The sequence below is a fragment of the Crocodylus siamensis genome, chromosome 1 (genome assembly GCF_052110815.1).
Source record: "Crocodylus siamensis isolate JL-2025a chromosome 1, ASM5211081v1, whole genome shotgun sequence".
Classification (NCBI taxonomy): domain Eukaryota; kingdom Metazoa; phylum Chordata; order Crocodylia; family Crocodylidae; genus Crocodylus; species Crocodylus siamensis.
In genome coordinates this window covers 285561672-285574229 of record NC_143395.1, presented here as the reverse complement: position 1 = coordinate 285574229, position 12558 = coordinate 285561672, and the positions used below count along the sequence as shown (strand labels likewise).

At 35.9% G+C, this 12558-nt stretch overlaps 1 protein-coding gene across 5 annotated transcripts in view; it reads right to left on the bottom strand.

The window, feature by feature from the left end:
• Window positions 1-5053: 5053 nt before the first annotated feature.
• The window catches only part of NLGN4X (neuroligin 4 X-linked), a 284323-nt gene continuing 276818 nt past the window's right edge, over window positions 5054-12558 (bottom strand). For 4 of the 5 annotated variants that reach the window (XM_090064060.1, XM_090064081.1, XM_090064066.1 and 1 more), the window contains one exon: window positions 5054-9281. In XM_090064060.1, coding sequence (XP_089920186.1) covers window positions 8432-9281 — 850 coding nt within the window. In that variant the 3' untranslated portion in view covers window positions 5054-8431. The remainder of the gene's footprint in view (window positions 9282-12558) is intronic. The other variant, XM_090064077.1, reaches the window with a different exon arrangement.

The following is a 12558-nucleotide window of genomic DNA, read 5'->3' as shown; positions in this document are numbered from 1 at the left end:
GTCTGTGCCCCAACATCAGCCCCTCAACTACTCTAGTGTGCTGTAGCTGGCAAAGGTTCATTAAGGTACATAAGCCAGTTGGTGACTGCTGGAACTCTTTATCTTCATTCCTAACATATTCCTTGCAGCATTAATGTATGGAGGCAAGCATAGGTGCTGGCTATACCATCTCAATGTATGCCCCACAATACTTGAGGATTTTCTATTAGAAGTTACTAGTAGAAGATTTCTTCCACTTGCTACTTGAGCACCTTGATTTTGGCACCTTGACTTTTTAATCATCTGGTTTCAGTAGCTCTTTGCTATTTCCCAGAGTTATCACCAGGGACCCTGGTTTTCTCTGATTAAAAAAAATCCCCATTTTTTTAATTTAAAAAAGTGATCCAAAATCCAGTTTTTCCGGGGATCAAAATGAAACACCAGTAAATATAGTGATGTTTCATTTTAATCACAGAAAAACATGGATTTTATTTTTATCCCAAAATTGGGGATTTTTTTATCAACGAAAACCAGGATCTCTGCCTCGGTGAAGTAGAACATCCTGAGCTCTGAGTTCATACTTATCTGTACCCAGACAAGCATTATAGATTACTCTCAGCATTTCTAGCTCCATCTATTGTGGTATGATTATACAAGATCTTATTATTATTTAATTATATGTAATTTAAATAATTTTGAATTTCCAATAAAATGGTATCCCTTGAAGTACTCTAAAGCTGTTTTAAGTCTGGGCCATTTGATATTTCTTTTTGTTAATCTTTTTTTAGAGACAGGTTATACCAGAGTCATGCCTTGTCCTCTACTTTGTCCTTCTGAAATTCCTTTCTTGCATTATTATAGGAACTCTTGAAAGCACTTATTCTGAGAATTACTTTTGCAATATCAATTCCCTGTAGTCCAAAAATTTCACAAGGGCTTCTATAATTGAGTTTCCAGTGGTAACTGTGTGGTACCTATAAATATTCATAAAGTTGTTGTCTACCAATATGCACATTGTCTCTTTTGTAATTTGGTTAGGAAGTCCATGTCACTGTGTGATGAACACCTTAAAGAATAGCCTCTAAGTCTGAATGACCTTTAATGTTGCCTCTGATCTAGCTGACCTTTCCCAGCATATGATAAGGGTGCAATAAACGCATAGTAAAAAATAGATATGACATGGGTTGGCCTGAGAAAATTGCTTATTCCCTGGCCCCAGTCAGCTGCCAGGGCTCCATTAGCAAAACAGAAGTGAGCGAGTATCTGAATTCAGTGGCTTTGCATAAGGCAAAAGGTGTCCATTGCCTATCTCCATACGATGGAAATACTGGTTTTGTAGAAGGTGCTTGACAAATTCATTTAAATAGATATTTAGTTATATTGAAATAATAAAAAAAACCCAAGTTATTTTTGTTTGTTTGGGTTTGTTTTTTTGTTCTGGGGAAATCTAGTATGCAGTGGTAAGATAGAATAATTCATATATCTATTATCCAAATGTATATAGAGCAGAAGTAATGTTAAGGATAAAAAATAATTTAAAAAAAACAATGCTGCATTTAGAAGGTAGAATAAACCAGCTCCAGATTGACACTTCCCTCTGAAAAATAAAAATGGTGTCCAAGTATGGCTGCTAGGCTAAGACAAAGGGCCAACAGCCTTAGAGGATAACGCTTTCTTAAAATGATCAATTGTTTTGGATGGGTATATCAGCACCCACCCATCAATAAATAGTAACTTGTATTTAAACAGTAAAGATGACAAAAGAAGAAAAGAAGATGAAATTGTTCTTCCAAATTTGCATAATCCTTCTTGGATTTTAAGGCAAATACACTGGAGCAAAGAAATGTGGGAACACCTCTTTGGAAGCCAGTGCCTTATGTGATGATAATAAACTAAGGACTGAAGGAATGGCAAAATGAATAACAAAGTTTGAGTGAGGTATACAAAAAGAGATGGCACAAAAGATATGAGACCAAGATTGGGGTCTTTTACAGGATGATTTCTCTACATATCAGAGGAAGAAAAGATCTGTAGGGGTGTATATTTTAAATTCACTGTAACTACAGATAAAATTTTCTAAACTAGATTATTGTTTTCCCAGAGTCTCAGATAAGATACAATGGCCCATTCTGCTGCTGTGATGTCTAAGGAGATGATGCTGATGTCTACTTATATCATTCTACTTATATTATTTACTTACACATTTACCTTTGTAATATTTGTTTCACACTTGCCCAGAAAATGAGGGACTGGGGGGTTAAACCTGTCTCAGTCTGAGAGAGATAACCTAACATCTATAGAAAATTCCTTATATACCAGGATCTTGTTTTTGTCATTCTGGCTCTGATTATTCCATTTCTTTCTCCCACATGGGCCAGCTTCAATGTCAGGAATGAAGGGGGCACTCCTTAAGTGAGAAGTAAGGTTTCTTGGGGTTGTATCTTTTATTGGACCAACTTTGCGCCCAAAAGATTATCTAACTTTTTTCCAAACTATAGACTTGGTCAAAGAAAACATCACTCCAAAAAAACTTTGCTTCTCACATATTTTTTTCCTTATCACAATAATACTCCAACTCTACTCCTTAAGTCAGAGAATTTCACCTGTCTTGGGTTGTCTGAATTTAACAAGTGTTAACCTCAAAAAAGAGGTAGTGCACAAATAGTGACTAGAAATTTTCCTTCTTGGCATTCTCATTTAAAAGATACAGAATAAGGATGCTTCTCCCATTACATTTGTCATTACATATCAGAAATACCAATGAAAATAGTTTCTGGAAATATTCTATTGACATTTCTGACAGATAATGATGTATCCACAAAATTGAAGATATCATTAGAAAATTATGCTGGCGATATTACCTTCATTTTTTTACATTGGGAAATTGGAAACACCATACTTTATTTCAGATTGTCTTTTGACCCATACATGAACATTTCATTTCTCCAGCCAGAATCACATTTTTTCATTCTGAGTCAATTCAAAGTTAATGCTTCTTCTTGTGAACTGCCATGACACCATGTGGGAGTCACCTTGGGTGCATCATGTACCCAGTTCTTTTGTGTGCATTGCCTGCCTACCTAGTTTTCCAGAATCCTAGTTTTGCCCTTGGCACCTAAGTGGTAGTTTTCCAGCTGTATAAATAGTATTTTTTGCACTTACACATATATAGTCCCCTCTCCCACACCCTTTTTGAAGCTGAGGTACTGCGCCTTGTTGGATAAAATGATGGAGACTAGTGCAGAAGTTTCTGTTCTTTTAGGAGAAGTGGTTCAGTCTAGAACCTATGACTACAAAGCAGCATCCAGTTCACTGAAGCAGATATCCTTTAGCTTGTGCTTTTGCACATATCTCCCTTTCTTGTTCAAGAGAGGAACTGGAAAGGGCACTGGGTGCTGCCTAGCCTGCGGCACAGTGATTAAAGACTGTACTGAGAAGTTATAGACAGGTAGGTTTAAAACTCTTCTGCATAAGTGGACCCTAAAACCCAGGGTTCTTGCTTTCTGGGTGAATGCCCTAATCACTGATTTATTGAAGTAAAAACATTGGAGGGCCTTCCTCCTCCTGTATCTGACATCCATTAATCATACTTGTTTTATTTGGCTATACTTTCATGGATTCTATACACTTATATGTCCTCACTGGGTATACACATGTGGCCAAATATGTAAATAGCCAGTGTAACCTAGTGCGCATGGTCCCTCTACATATGTACATTTGAGTGTGCACAGTTCAGAGGTGCACTGTGGACCTATGTGTAAGTGTTGGAGAAGGAATTTACATCATAGGAAAACTGCCATGTAATTACACAAAGGGTAATATAACCCCACCAATATCTCTGTTTTAATTTCTTTACTACATCAAGAGGAGTCCCATGACCATCATGCATCACGAGAGATGCAGTTTTGCTGGATATTCCAGCCGCTAGAAAAGAATGAAGAAAAAAGCTTCTAAAATGCCTTCAAAGGCTCCCTAGGCACTTCAGCAGCCCCAGGGGAATGCCGTTCACTGTCAAAGTGACTCAGAGCAAAATGTTTTGATTCAACCCAACAAACCAAAATAAAATGTTAGATGTTTTGTAGTAGCTGAAACAAAATTTAAGATATTTCTAAAGTATAATTGCTTGGAACTTTTCATTGTAGACAAAATTATGATATTTGACTTATCACCCTGATGAAAATGTTATTTTAAAATATCACAAATAAATTGTGATGGAAAGCATTTTTTTTTTTCAACTTAATCTGCTAATGACATAATCTGAAGAGATTTAAAGTGGTTTATGGTGTCAAAACAACAGATCTGAGGAAGGAAAAGATCTAATTCATTTGTTGTATATGAAATATTTAAAAAATGCAATTATATCCTAGAAAAGCATAACTAAGAACCTGATATTTTATGTTTTGTGCTTTCAAAAAGAGACCCATATAATATCTAGCTACTAGTATGAGTAACCTTTAGAAGCTATACTTTTAGCATTAAACTGAGTAGCCGGAAATAAGGTTACTTATTGAATCAGTGATTTTGAATGAACAATTCACACTGAATAATGTCTGTAGCAATTTTTGGCTCTTTTTATGGTTGTGAATTGTCCTCAGACAGGTTATGAATTTTCTGAATTTATTTATCACTCAAACATATTTTCGAAATAATCCTGTGTATCTGATTTGCACACTATACAAATTCAATGTTCAAAATTCAAGCTGTTTCATTAGATTGGTAATCATGTAGTATTCTTCTCTTCAAATACAGCTCTTAGTATTGGAGCTCCAGTGTAAATATTGAAAGTTAATCGTTCAAAATCTGTTTTTTAAATACTCTTCACTATATGCTCAAAATTCTCCAAACATTTCTATTAATACACTTGTTAAAAAAATAGTTACAGAAAGCAAACAATATCCACCCCTAATCAACAGAATATATATTCATCAGTTAGATAATAGGAAACTTGGGTGACAAATGGATTTTAACATAGCAAAGGGGGAAACTATAATTGATTATCTCCCATTGACAAAAATAATAATACTCCTATGCTTGACTATACATCTAGTGCTTGTTGGGTGTGATGCTGTTTCATATACATTTATATAAATCATATAATTTATATACAAGTATAAATATATTATATAAAATATGTATATTATTTATATACATATGTTTTACTATCCTTTAAAAAGCTAAATATTCTAAAAATCTAAATCTAAAAAATAATGAATGGCCACCTATAGAGGCAGTAATGTATAAAAACTGTTTGCTCTACTTTAAGATCTTGTTTGGTGAAATACATTCTTACTTGTTAATCTGCAAGCTGACATGGCAGGTACTGTATTTATGCTTCCCCCTAGAATATCAGGGAAGGTTATTAACAGAACGACAAAATAAATAATTCAGTGCAAGCCCTAGAGCTTATAGGTAAGTGAGAATAAGAAGCTCCGTCTACACTATCTTCACTGTCTTAACTTCAGTCTGGTGTTTTCTCACCTAAGCAATAGGTTAATAAAGCTCTGACTTCTATGATAACTCAATATCATAAAAATCCAACTTCTGCTACTTATAATATTTTTATACTGCATGTCAAGGCATCGTGTACATGGAGGGCTAAAAAGAGATTAAAAAAACACTTCTTAAAGATTTTCAACAAAAAAAAGGATGAGCGCGCAATTCTTTGCACAAAGCATTAGAAAATACTGTGATATTTTATTATTAAAAATGCTGCTGAAAAGTTTATACATATGTGTCCAGCCATATATATCTTCTATCATTACTTAAGGCAAAAAACAAACAAAAAAATTGCAAAACAATAACAAAAGAAACCATTAAACCCTGCGTGCCTCTTAAGGTCAAGAATATACTGGGAAAGTTCTTTTTTTTTCCTTTCTTGTACAGTTTGCAAAGTATAATTTGTTATCATTATTATAGAATTCTATGAAGATCCTATAAATCTTTCCATTTATAAATCATACATCAGTTCAGATGTATTAAATGATTACGTTGACTTGATTGTAATCATTTTTAAAAGCCAAAATCATTCTCTTACAGGAACTTTTTTACCCAAATGTCACAAGCCTGACACAGTAATGTACATATTGCTAGCAGAAAACAATTGGAAGTACTAAACAAATACTGTAATTCACATTACAAACATACCCAACTGGTTATGATGCAAAGCATCACTGCCTTTTAAATTATTTTTCTTTTTTTTTTCTTTTTTTTTTTTTTTGTATTTTTATTTTTAGAGTCATGAACGGCTGCATCTCAGCTGAGGCAATATATAGGTGGCAGAAATGGCCTGGTATAGAGTCAGCTTTAATAAACATTACGGGATGTATCAGTGAAGAAGGCAGTTTTCTATTTGCTACTAGACATACTTCAGAATGTTGCTTCGCTACTGTCCAACCTGAGAGACCAGGTCATATGTATAGCATATCTATCTTTTTACATGTAAAAAATGATATTGGTTTCATGGTGGACTTTTACCATAGTATTAACTCCCTTTTTCAGCTCTTTCAAAACCTGCTTCCAGCCAGCCACAGCAAGGAGCTGTACAGAACTCATATGTCACCTTTCACAGGCTGGCACTTCCAAAGTGTTTAATTTTTAAAAAAAGGGAGGAAAAAAAAGGTGCAAGGCATCTTGTGTTTTGTTCTGCATGGGACAGACACTATGATACTGTTGCGCCCAGCTTCGAAGGGATATAGTAATAAAAAATAGATCTGGGACAGTCATGTTCAAGTGCAGAGCAACTCTATTCAAATATCTTTGGTTCCAATCTCTGGATTAAATAGTTACTTTCTAAAGCAAAATATAAAGTAACTCTCATTTGTTAATAACTCACTTCTATCATTTAATACTTGAATATGTTGTTTAAAAGAAATTATAAAACTCCTTGTGGGACAGCTCTGTTTGCCCTTCCAGTTAAGGAGGGCAGAATAAACAATAAAAATTTAATATTTTTTCTGACAATGATGCTGTCCTGAATTGTCACATAAATGTACACAGACCCCATCAGTTCTCTCTCTAGCTCCCAACAATCTCTATTGGATATGGGACAGCTACACAACTGTCGAAAATACTGTTTTCTGACAGATGGACTCTTGATCACAAAAGCAGGATAGTGAGGGGAAAAAGTGCTTTGTATAATGATAAATCATGACCGTTTTTAAAACCAAACCAAACCAAACTATTTTCCCCACCTTCAAACTGTATTTCCCTTTGTTTAGCAAAGCTGAGTGGGTTCTTCCTTAGCTCAAGCTCTTCTGCAGCTGCTGGTGAATATAGAGCTAGTATTCCTCAGAAAAGACTGACCAAAAGGCAGGCTTTCTTTGCTTCTGTCAGGGCAGCAGATTGGGAAGCAACTCTGCCTAATATATTAAAATAACCAAGAACTACAAAACTGGACTCTTTATATATATTTGTGATGTTTCTTGGTTCAATTCAACAAGCTTAAAACAAGAATTATTTTTCCATTTTCGGATCCATCTCTGTGTTGCAATTTAATGTACGCTAACAAAAAAGGAAAGAAAAGAAAAGGTTTCTGGAAACAAAAACAACCAACCATCTCCTAAGAATGCTTTAACATGCATTTGTGTAACCTGTAAGAGAAAATATGCAGGTCACACAGACAACTCTATCCTCTGCATGACACCATGTCCTTCTATAAATGAAACATGTTAGAAAAACCTCATGTCTTTGCTTACCACTAGTAATTAAGAAGAAAGTCCTCCTTTTGGCCTGGAGGGAACAGAGGTGATATGACTAATGTATATACACATAGGTCACAACTGAATGCACAATCTTTCTAAAAGCTCTTTTGAAACTGAAAACATCAATAAAAGCTTATTTTTAAACTCACAGCTATGTACATTTTTTACAAAGTTTCTTTAAATATAGTTCAGGCTGGCAAGTCATCTCTTTGCACAGAACTATACGTGTTTTACTGCATAGTCAGTCCTCTTGTTTTTAATAATAAAATCCTATTTCTCCCTTCTGGATTGCAAGTTCATTTGCTGGGTAAAAGCCCATGATGATGTCTTTATTTGAACAAGGGCCATTCATGGTATGGCACATAAAGAACTTTTGTTTTTAAATTTTTATTATTAAAAAAACTGTACAGTCACTGGTTCCATGTTCCAGAAGATTCTGTTTCTGATGGTTGCACTCAAAACCTCTTTTTAAGTGATTTCTTCTGGCCTCAACTTTCAATCAAAGCGGTTGAGATCTTAAAGCAGTATCATAACAGCAATGTACACATTTCACATTTCACAGGGTTTGAAGCTGATCTTTAATATCAGAGTTCCTATAGGAAGGATCAGTAAGAAAATAATGACTGTCCTTCTCTTTTACTGTTGTTTTATTATTATTACTCTGGCAAGTTGTTCTATGGAGAATATTTTTTTCCCTCTTCTTTTTCTCTTTTCTTCCAGTTGGCTTGTGGGGTGAAAGAGGAATGGCAGAGCTATACCCTAGTAGTAGAATGTCCATGGGGCAAATTAGTACTGTTTTGTCCTCCACTGAAAGTGTTGAAAGTATGCAAAGGCTGCATTCCTGTTAATGTATTAGGAATCATGGTTATGGTGTTGGGTGTCATGAGTGGAATGTCATCTGGGGACCTCCTCAAAGTAAGGGTGTAGTCAGGTGGACAGGTGAGTCTCAGTGTGTCGTGTGCCTGCAGCGATTCACACTCATGGTCATGCTCCAGCTGTTTCATCTGCAATGACATAATCTCTTCATTTTGTATGTGCGCTATATCATTAGTTGTGTTCCTTTGAGGGCTGGGGCGCCTGTGTGTTTCGTGACGCCTCTTGTCTTTCTTGTAATACAGTGCAGCAAAAGCTAAAATGTTGAGGAATAGCAAGGATGCTCCCACGGCAATAGTGACGCTCAGTTCTGTGGAATAATCTCGCTTGTTTTCTATGAGAACAGTTGTATCCTCTGGGGCAGTTTTATGAGTGTCTTTTGAATGTTTAGGATTGTTGGCTGGTGTCATTGCTGGACGTTTGGTGGCTGGCCACAGCTTTCCAGGAGACCGTCTGGTTACATAAGGAAATGATGTCATATCAGGAGGGGGAACCTTTGTTGTTGTGGAAACATACTGAAATATTTCATTGAGGTTGTGCAGGTGTGGTACAAGTTCCAACCAGAAGGCAACTTTTGTTGCTCGGTAGTGATCCCGGACTCTGGGTTTCAGGCCAATATGTAGGTACAGTTGATCTTTAGGGTTATACTTGGACCAGGCCACTTCTTCAAAACGGTTGGGTTTTGTATGAATAAACTTTGTGTCTTGTGGAACAGGCTGGTTTGGATCTCTACAAAGAAAAAACAGAATAATAGCACACTTAATACAAGTAAATGCATTATGCTTTATCCTATAATTAACAGAAACTGAAATCAGTTACCTAATGAAACCCTGTAATAGGTGCCTTTCAAAAATTTACAGACAACTTCTATCCAAATAAATCTGACACAGTAGTATTTCCTTCTATAAAAGTAGGAAAAAAATTACTTGATCTAATCCTAGGATGCATCGGCACATACGCGTTAGTGTGCAGTAGCTTATTTTACTGTGCATTAGAGTGTCATGGTAAAAATGTGATAACATGCTAATGCTCAGTCAAATTAGGCTACTGCTCATTAAGCATCACTAAAAAAGTGTGCACTTTTGTTATTGTGCATTAAGGCAACCTAATGCACATTTAGTTAGTATCTCACATTAGAGGTACTAAATCTGGTGTTCGGTAGCAAAAGCACATTAATTAATATGTAGATGCTCCCCTAGAAATGTAAATTGGAGCTGTGTAGTTGACTTCAAAGATTGGACTCAAAAGGTAAAATTCAGAGTGGCTGCTATGGTGGGTGTTTTGCATGATTAGTGCATCTTAGGGTTTGACTTCAGTAGATCCCACAGTGTGGTATATAGAAGATTGTCTTTCAGTGTTAGTCAGACCTTTATTCAGAGGTGTTGTAAGTGTTGTAACCATAGTCAACAAGTTATGATAATTAACACCATCTCAGGATCTGTATATGTATTTCAGGTTCATTTTCTGTAATATTCTGTAATACAAGAGATAAATTGGCAGTAATTTATGACTTTTTTTGTGCTCTGATTTATGTAAGCATTATCCTTCCTTATTTAAACCACACTCTTAAGGAATACATGGGTATGTGGCAAATCTTTCAACCACTTGCAGTAAGAAATTACTGCTTGAAAGAATAGTGCTTAAATACAACTCAAATAGTACAAAATGCCTTGGGCCTGTCCAAGTTTTTTTCCTGCCCTAATCAGAATCCTCCCCAGTACTCATATAAAATAGTTTCCAATGTTTTCCCCTATCCTAATAAAATTGGAAATAGACCAACTACTTTATAGGAGTTTGGCCTGGATCTTTAAACAGACAGCATCAAATTAAGTAGACCCTATGTTTTATTTATTTATTTTATTTCTTAGTGTTATATTTCCAATGTTTAACTTTAAAAAAAATAATGCACATAAGTGCAACTGCTCATATTAGTAAGTTTAAAAATATATTGAACAGTCAATGTAAACACGTTCATGCATAACTTCATCTCCTTTAAATTATTGACTCCAAGATGAACATGGGCCGAACATGGGCGAGGTCATGACTGGCAGCACTAACTGGACCCTGTCGTGCATCCACAGGTGCATCTCAAGCAGGGCCAAGGAGGTGATCCTCCCCCTCTATGCGACACTGGTCAGGCCACAGCTGGAGTACTGTGTCCAGTTCTGTGCACCCCACTTCAGGAGGGATGTGGACAACATTGAAAGGGTCCAGAGGAGGGCCACCCGCATGATCCAGGGACAACAGGGCAGACCCTACATTGAGAGACTGTGGGACCTGAACCTGTTCAGCTTTCACAAAAGAAGGCTGAGGGGGGACCTGGTGACCATCTATAAACTCACTAGGGGGGACCAGAAGGGTTTGGGAGAGACCTTGTTTCCTCTAGACCTCCCTGGCATAACAAGGAATAACAGCCACAAGTTGTTGGAGAGTAGGTTTAGATTAGACATCCATAAGAACTACTTCACAGTCAGGGCGGCTTGGATCTGGAACCAACTTCCAAGGGAAGTTGTGCTGGCTCCTACCCTGGGGGTCTTTAAGAGGAGGTTTGATGCCTACCTAGCTGGGATCATTGGAGCCCAGTTTTTTCTCCTGCCCACGTGGGGGGGTTGGACTTGAAGATCTACAAGGTCCCTTCCAACCCTACTTCTATGATTCTATGATTAAAACAGCAGTGGGAAACTAAAATTAAAGGAAAAATAAGATGAATCTATGCATACCCTTTGTAAATATTCCTTCCTTTGAAATATATCTAACAATAGCATCTAGTCTGCCATTTCATTTCTTAGAGGTTTCTGAACTTTTCCTCCAGCAAGACATATTCTACTTTGCAGTATATCATACTGAAGTATATAATGTATATTTTCTGCATTAAACTGATATTTCTTCTCTACATTCCAATAAGTATTACTTTATTTCTTCTTAAAATGATTCTAATCTCTTCCTTTTCTGCCAATAATGCATTTATCAATGATTTGGGAATTTTCTGGTCCAATATTACAGTTTGAAAAGGGTTTTTAAATTATTTTTTCCTGTTTAATTGGACACAAGCTTGGTTAACTGTTCTTACAGTTTCTTTGTTCTTAATAAAGAGCCATTTCTTAGTTGTAAGGATAGATTAGTGAATTAACTTTAATAAGCTGTAGATACTTACCTTTACCTGTTTACCTGTGGGAATATTCCTTTGAATTAAATGAAGTTAAATTAAATATATATATGTGAAGATATGTGTGTGTGTGTGTGTGTGTGTGTGTGTGTGTATATATCTTTTTTATGGGAGTATAATTCTATTTTCCTTTAGATATTATTCTATAGCACACTGTTGCTATTTTGTGAAGTTTTAATCTGGGGATTCCAGAAGCAGTGCTTTAATTTTATTCTTCTAGGTAGTATCCATAATCTAAATTCTGTATATGGCTTGAAGAAAAAAAAAGTTTTAATTGTTATACCCTGACTGAAGCTGAAGTTCTATCCCTTTCCAAGCAAAACTGCAACATATTTCAATATGCTGTCAATTTGAGAGATTCCAGTGTGTATTTGAAAATGAAATAAAAGTAATTCTTTTGTTCTCAAAGAATACAGAGGAGAATTTGGAAAATCCAGACAAGGCACTGGCTTTATAAAATGTATCTACTACAGTACTTTTGGACATGAGACAAAAATTGTAAAACCAAGATAAACTCATACAGATTATGAGAGCACAAGTCATTTTTCCTTGTCAGGAACTCAAAAGCCTGGAACAGCTGTAGAAGGGAATCCATCACATATTTTCTACCCACTGCTTAAGAACATGCTGTTCCAATGTATAGCTCTAAAAACCTTGCCCTGTGTTCAGCAGTGTAATTGCAAAAGGTTCATGAAATTAAGTCAACACATGTAAGTTAGTTGTGCTTGAGGAACAAAATCCACAGTGAAATTCTCTGGTAAAAATTAAGCACCAAACTCCTAGCAGTGATAAGAGCCCTCAATTCCTACTGAAGTCTTGAGTACACCCCATGAAGAATCA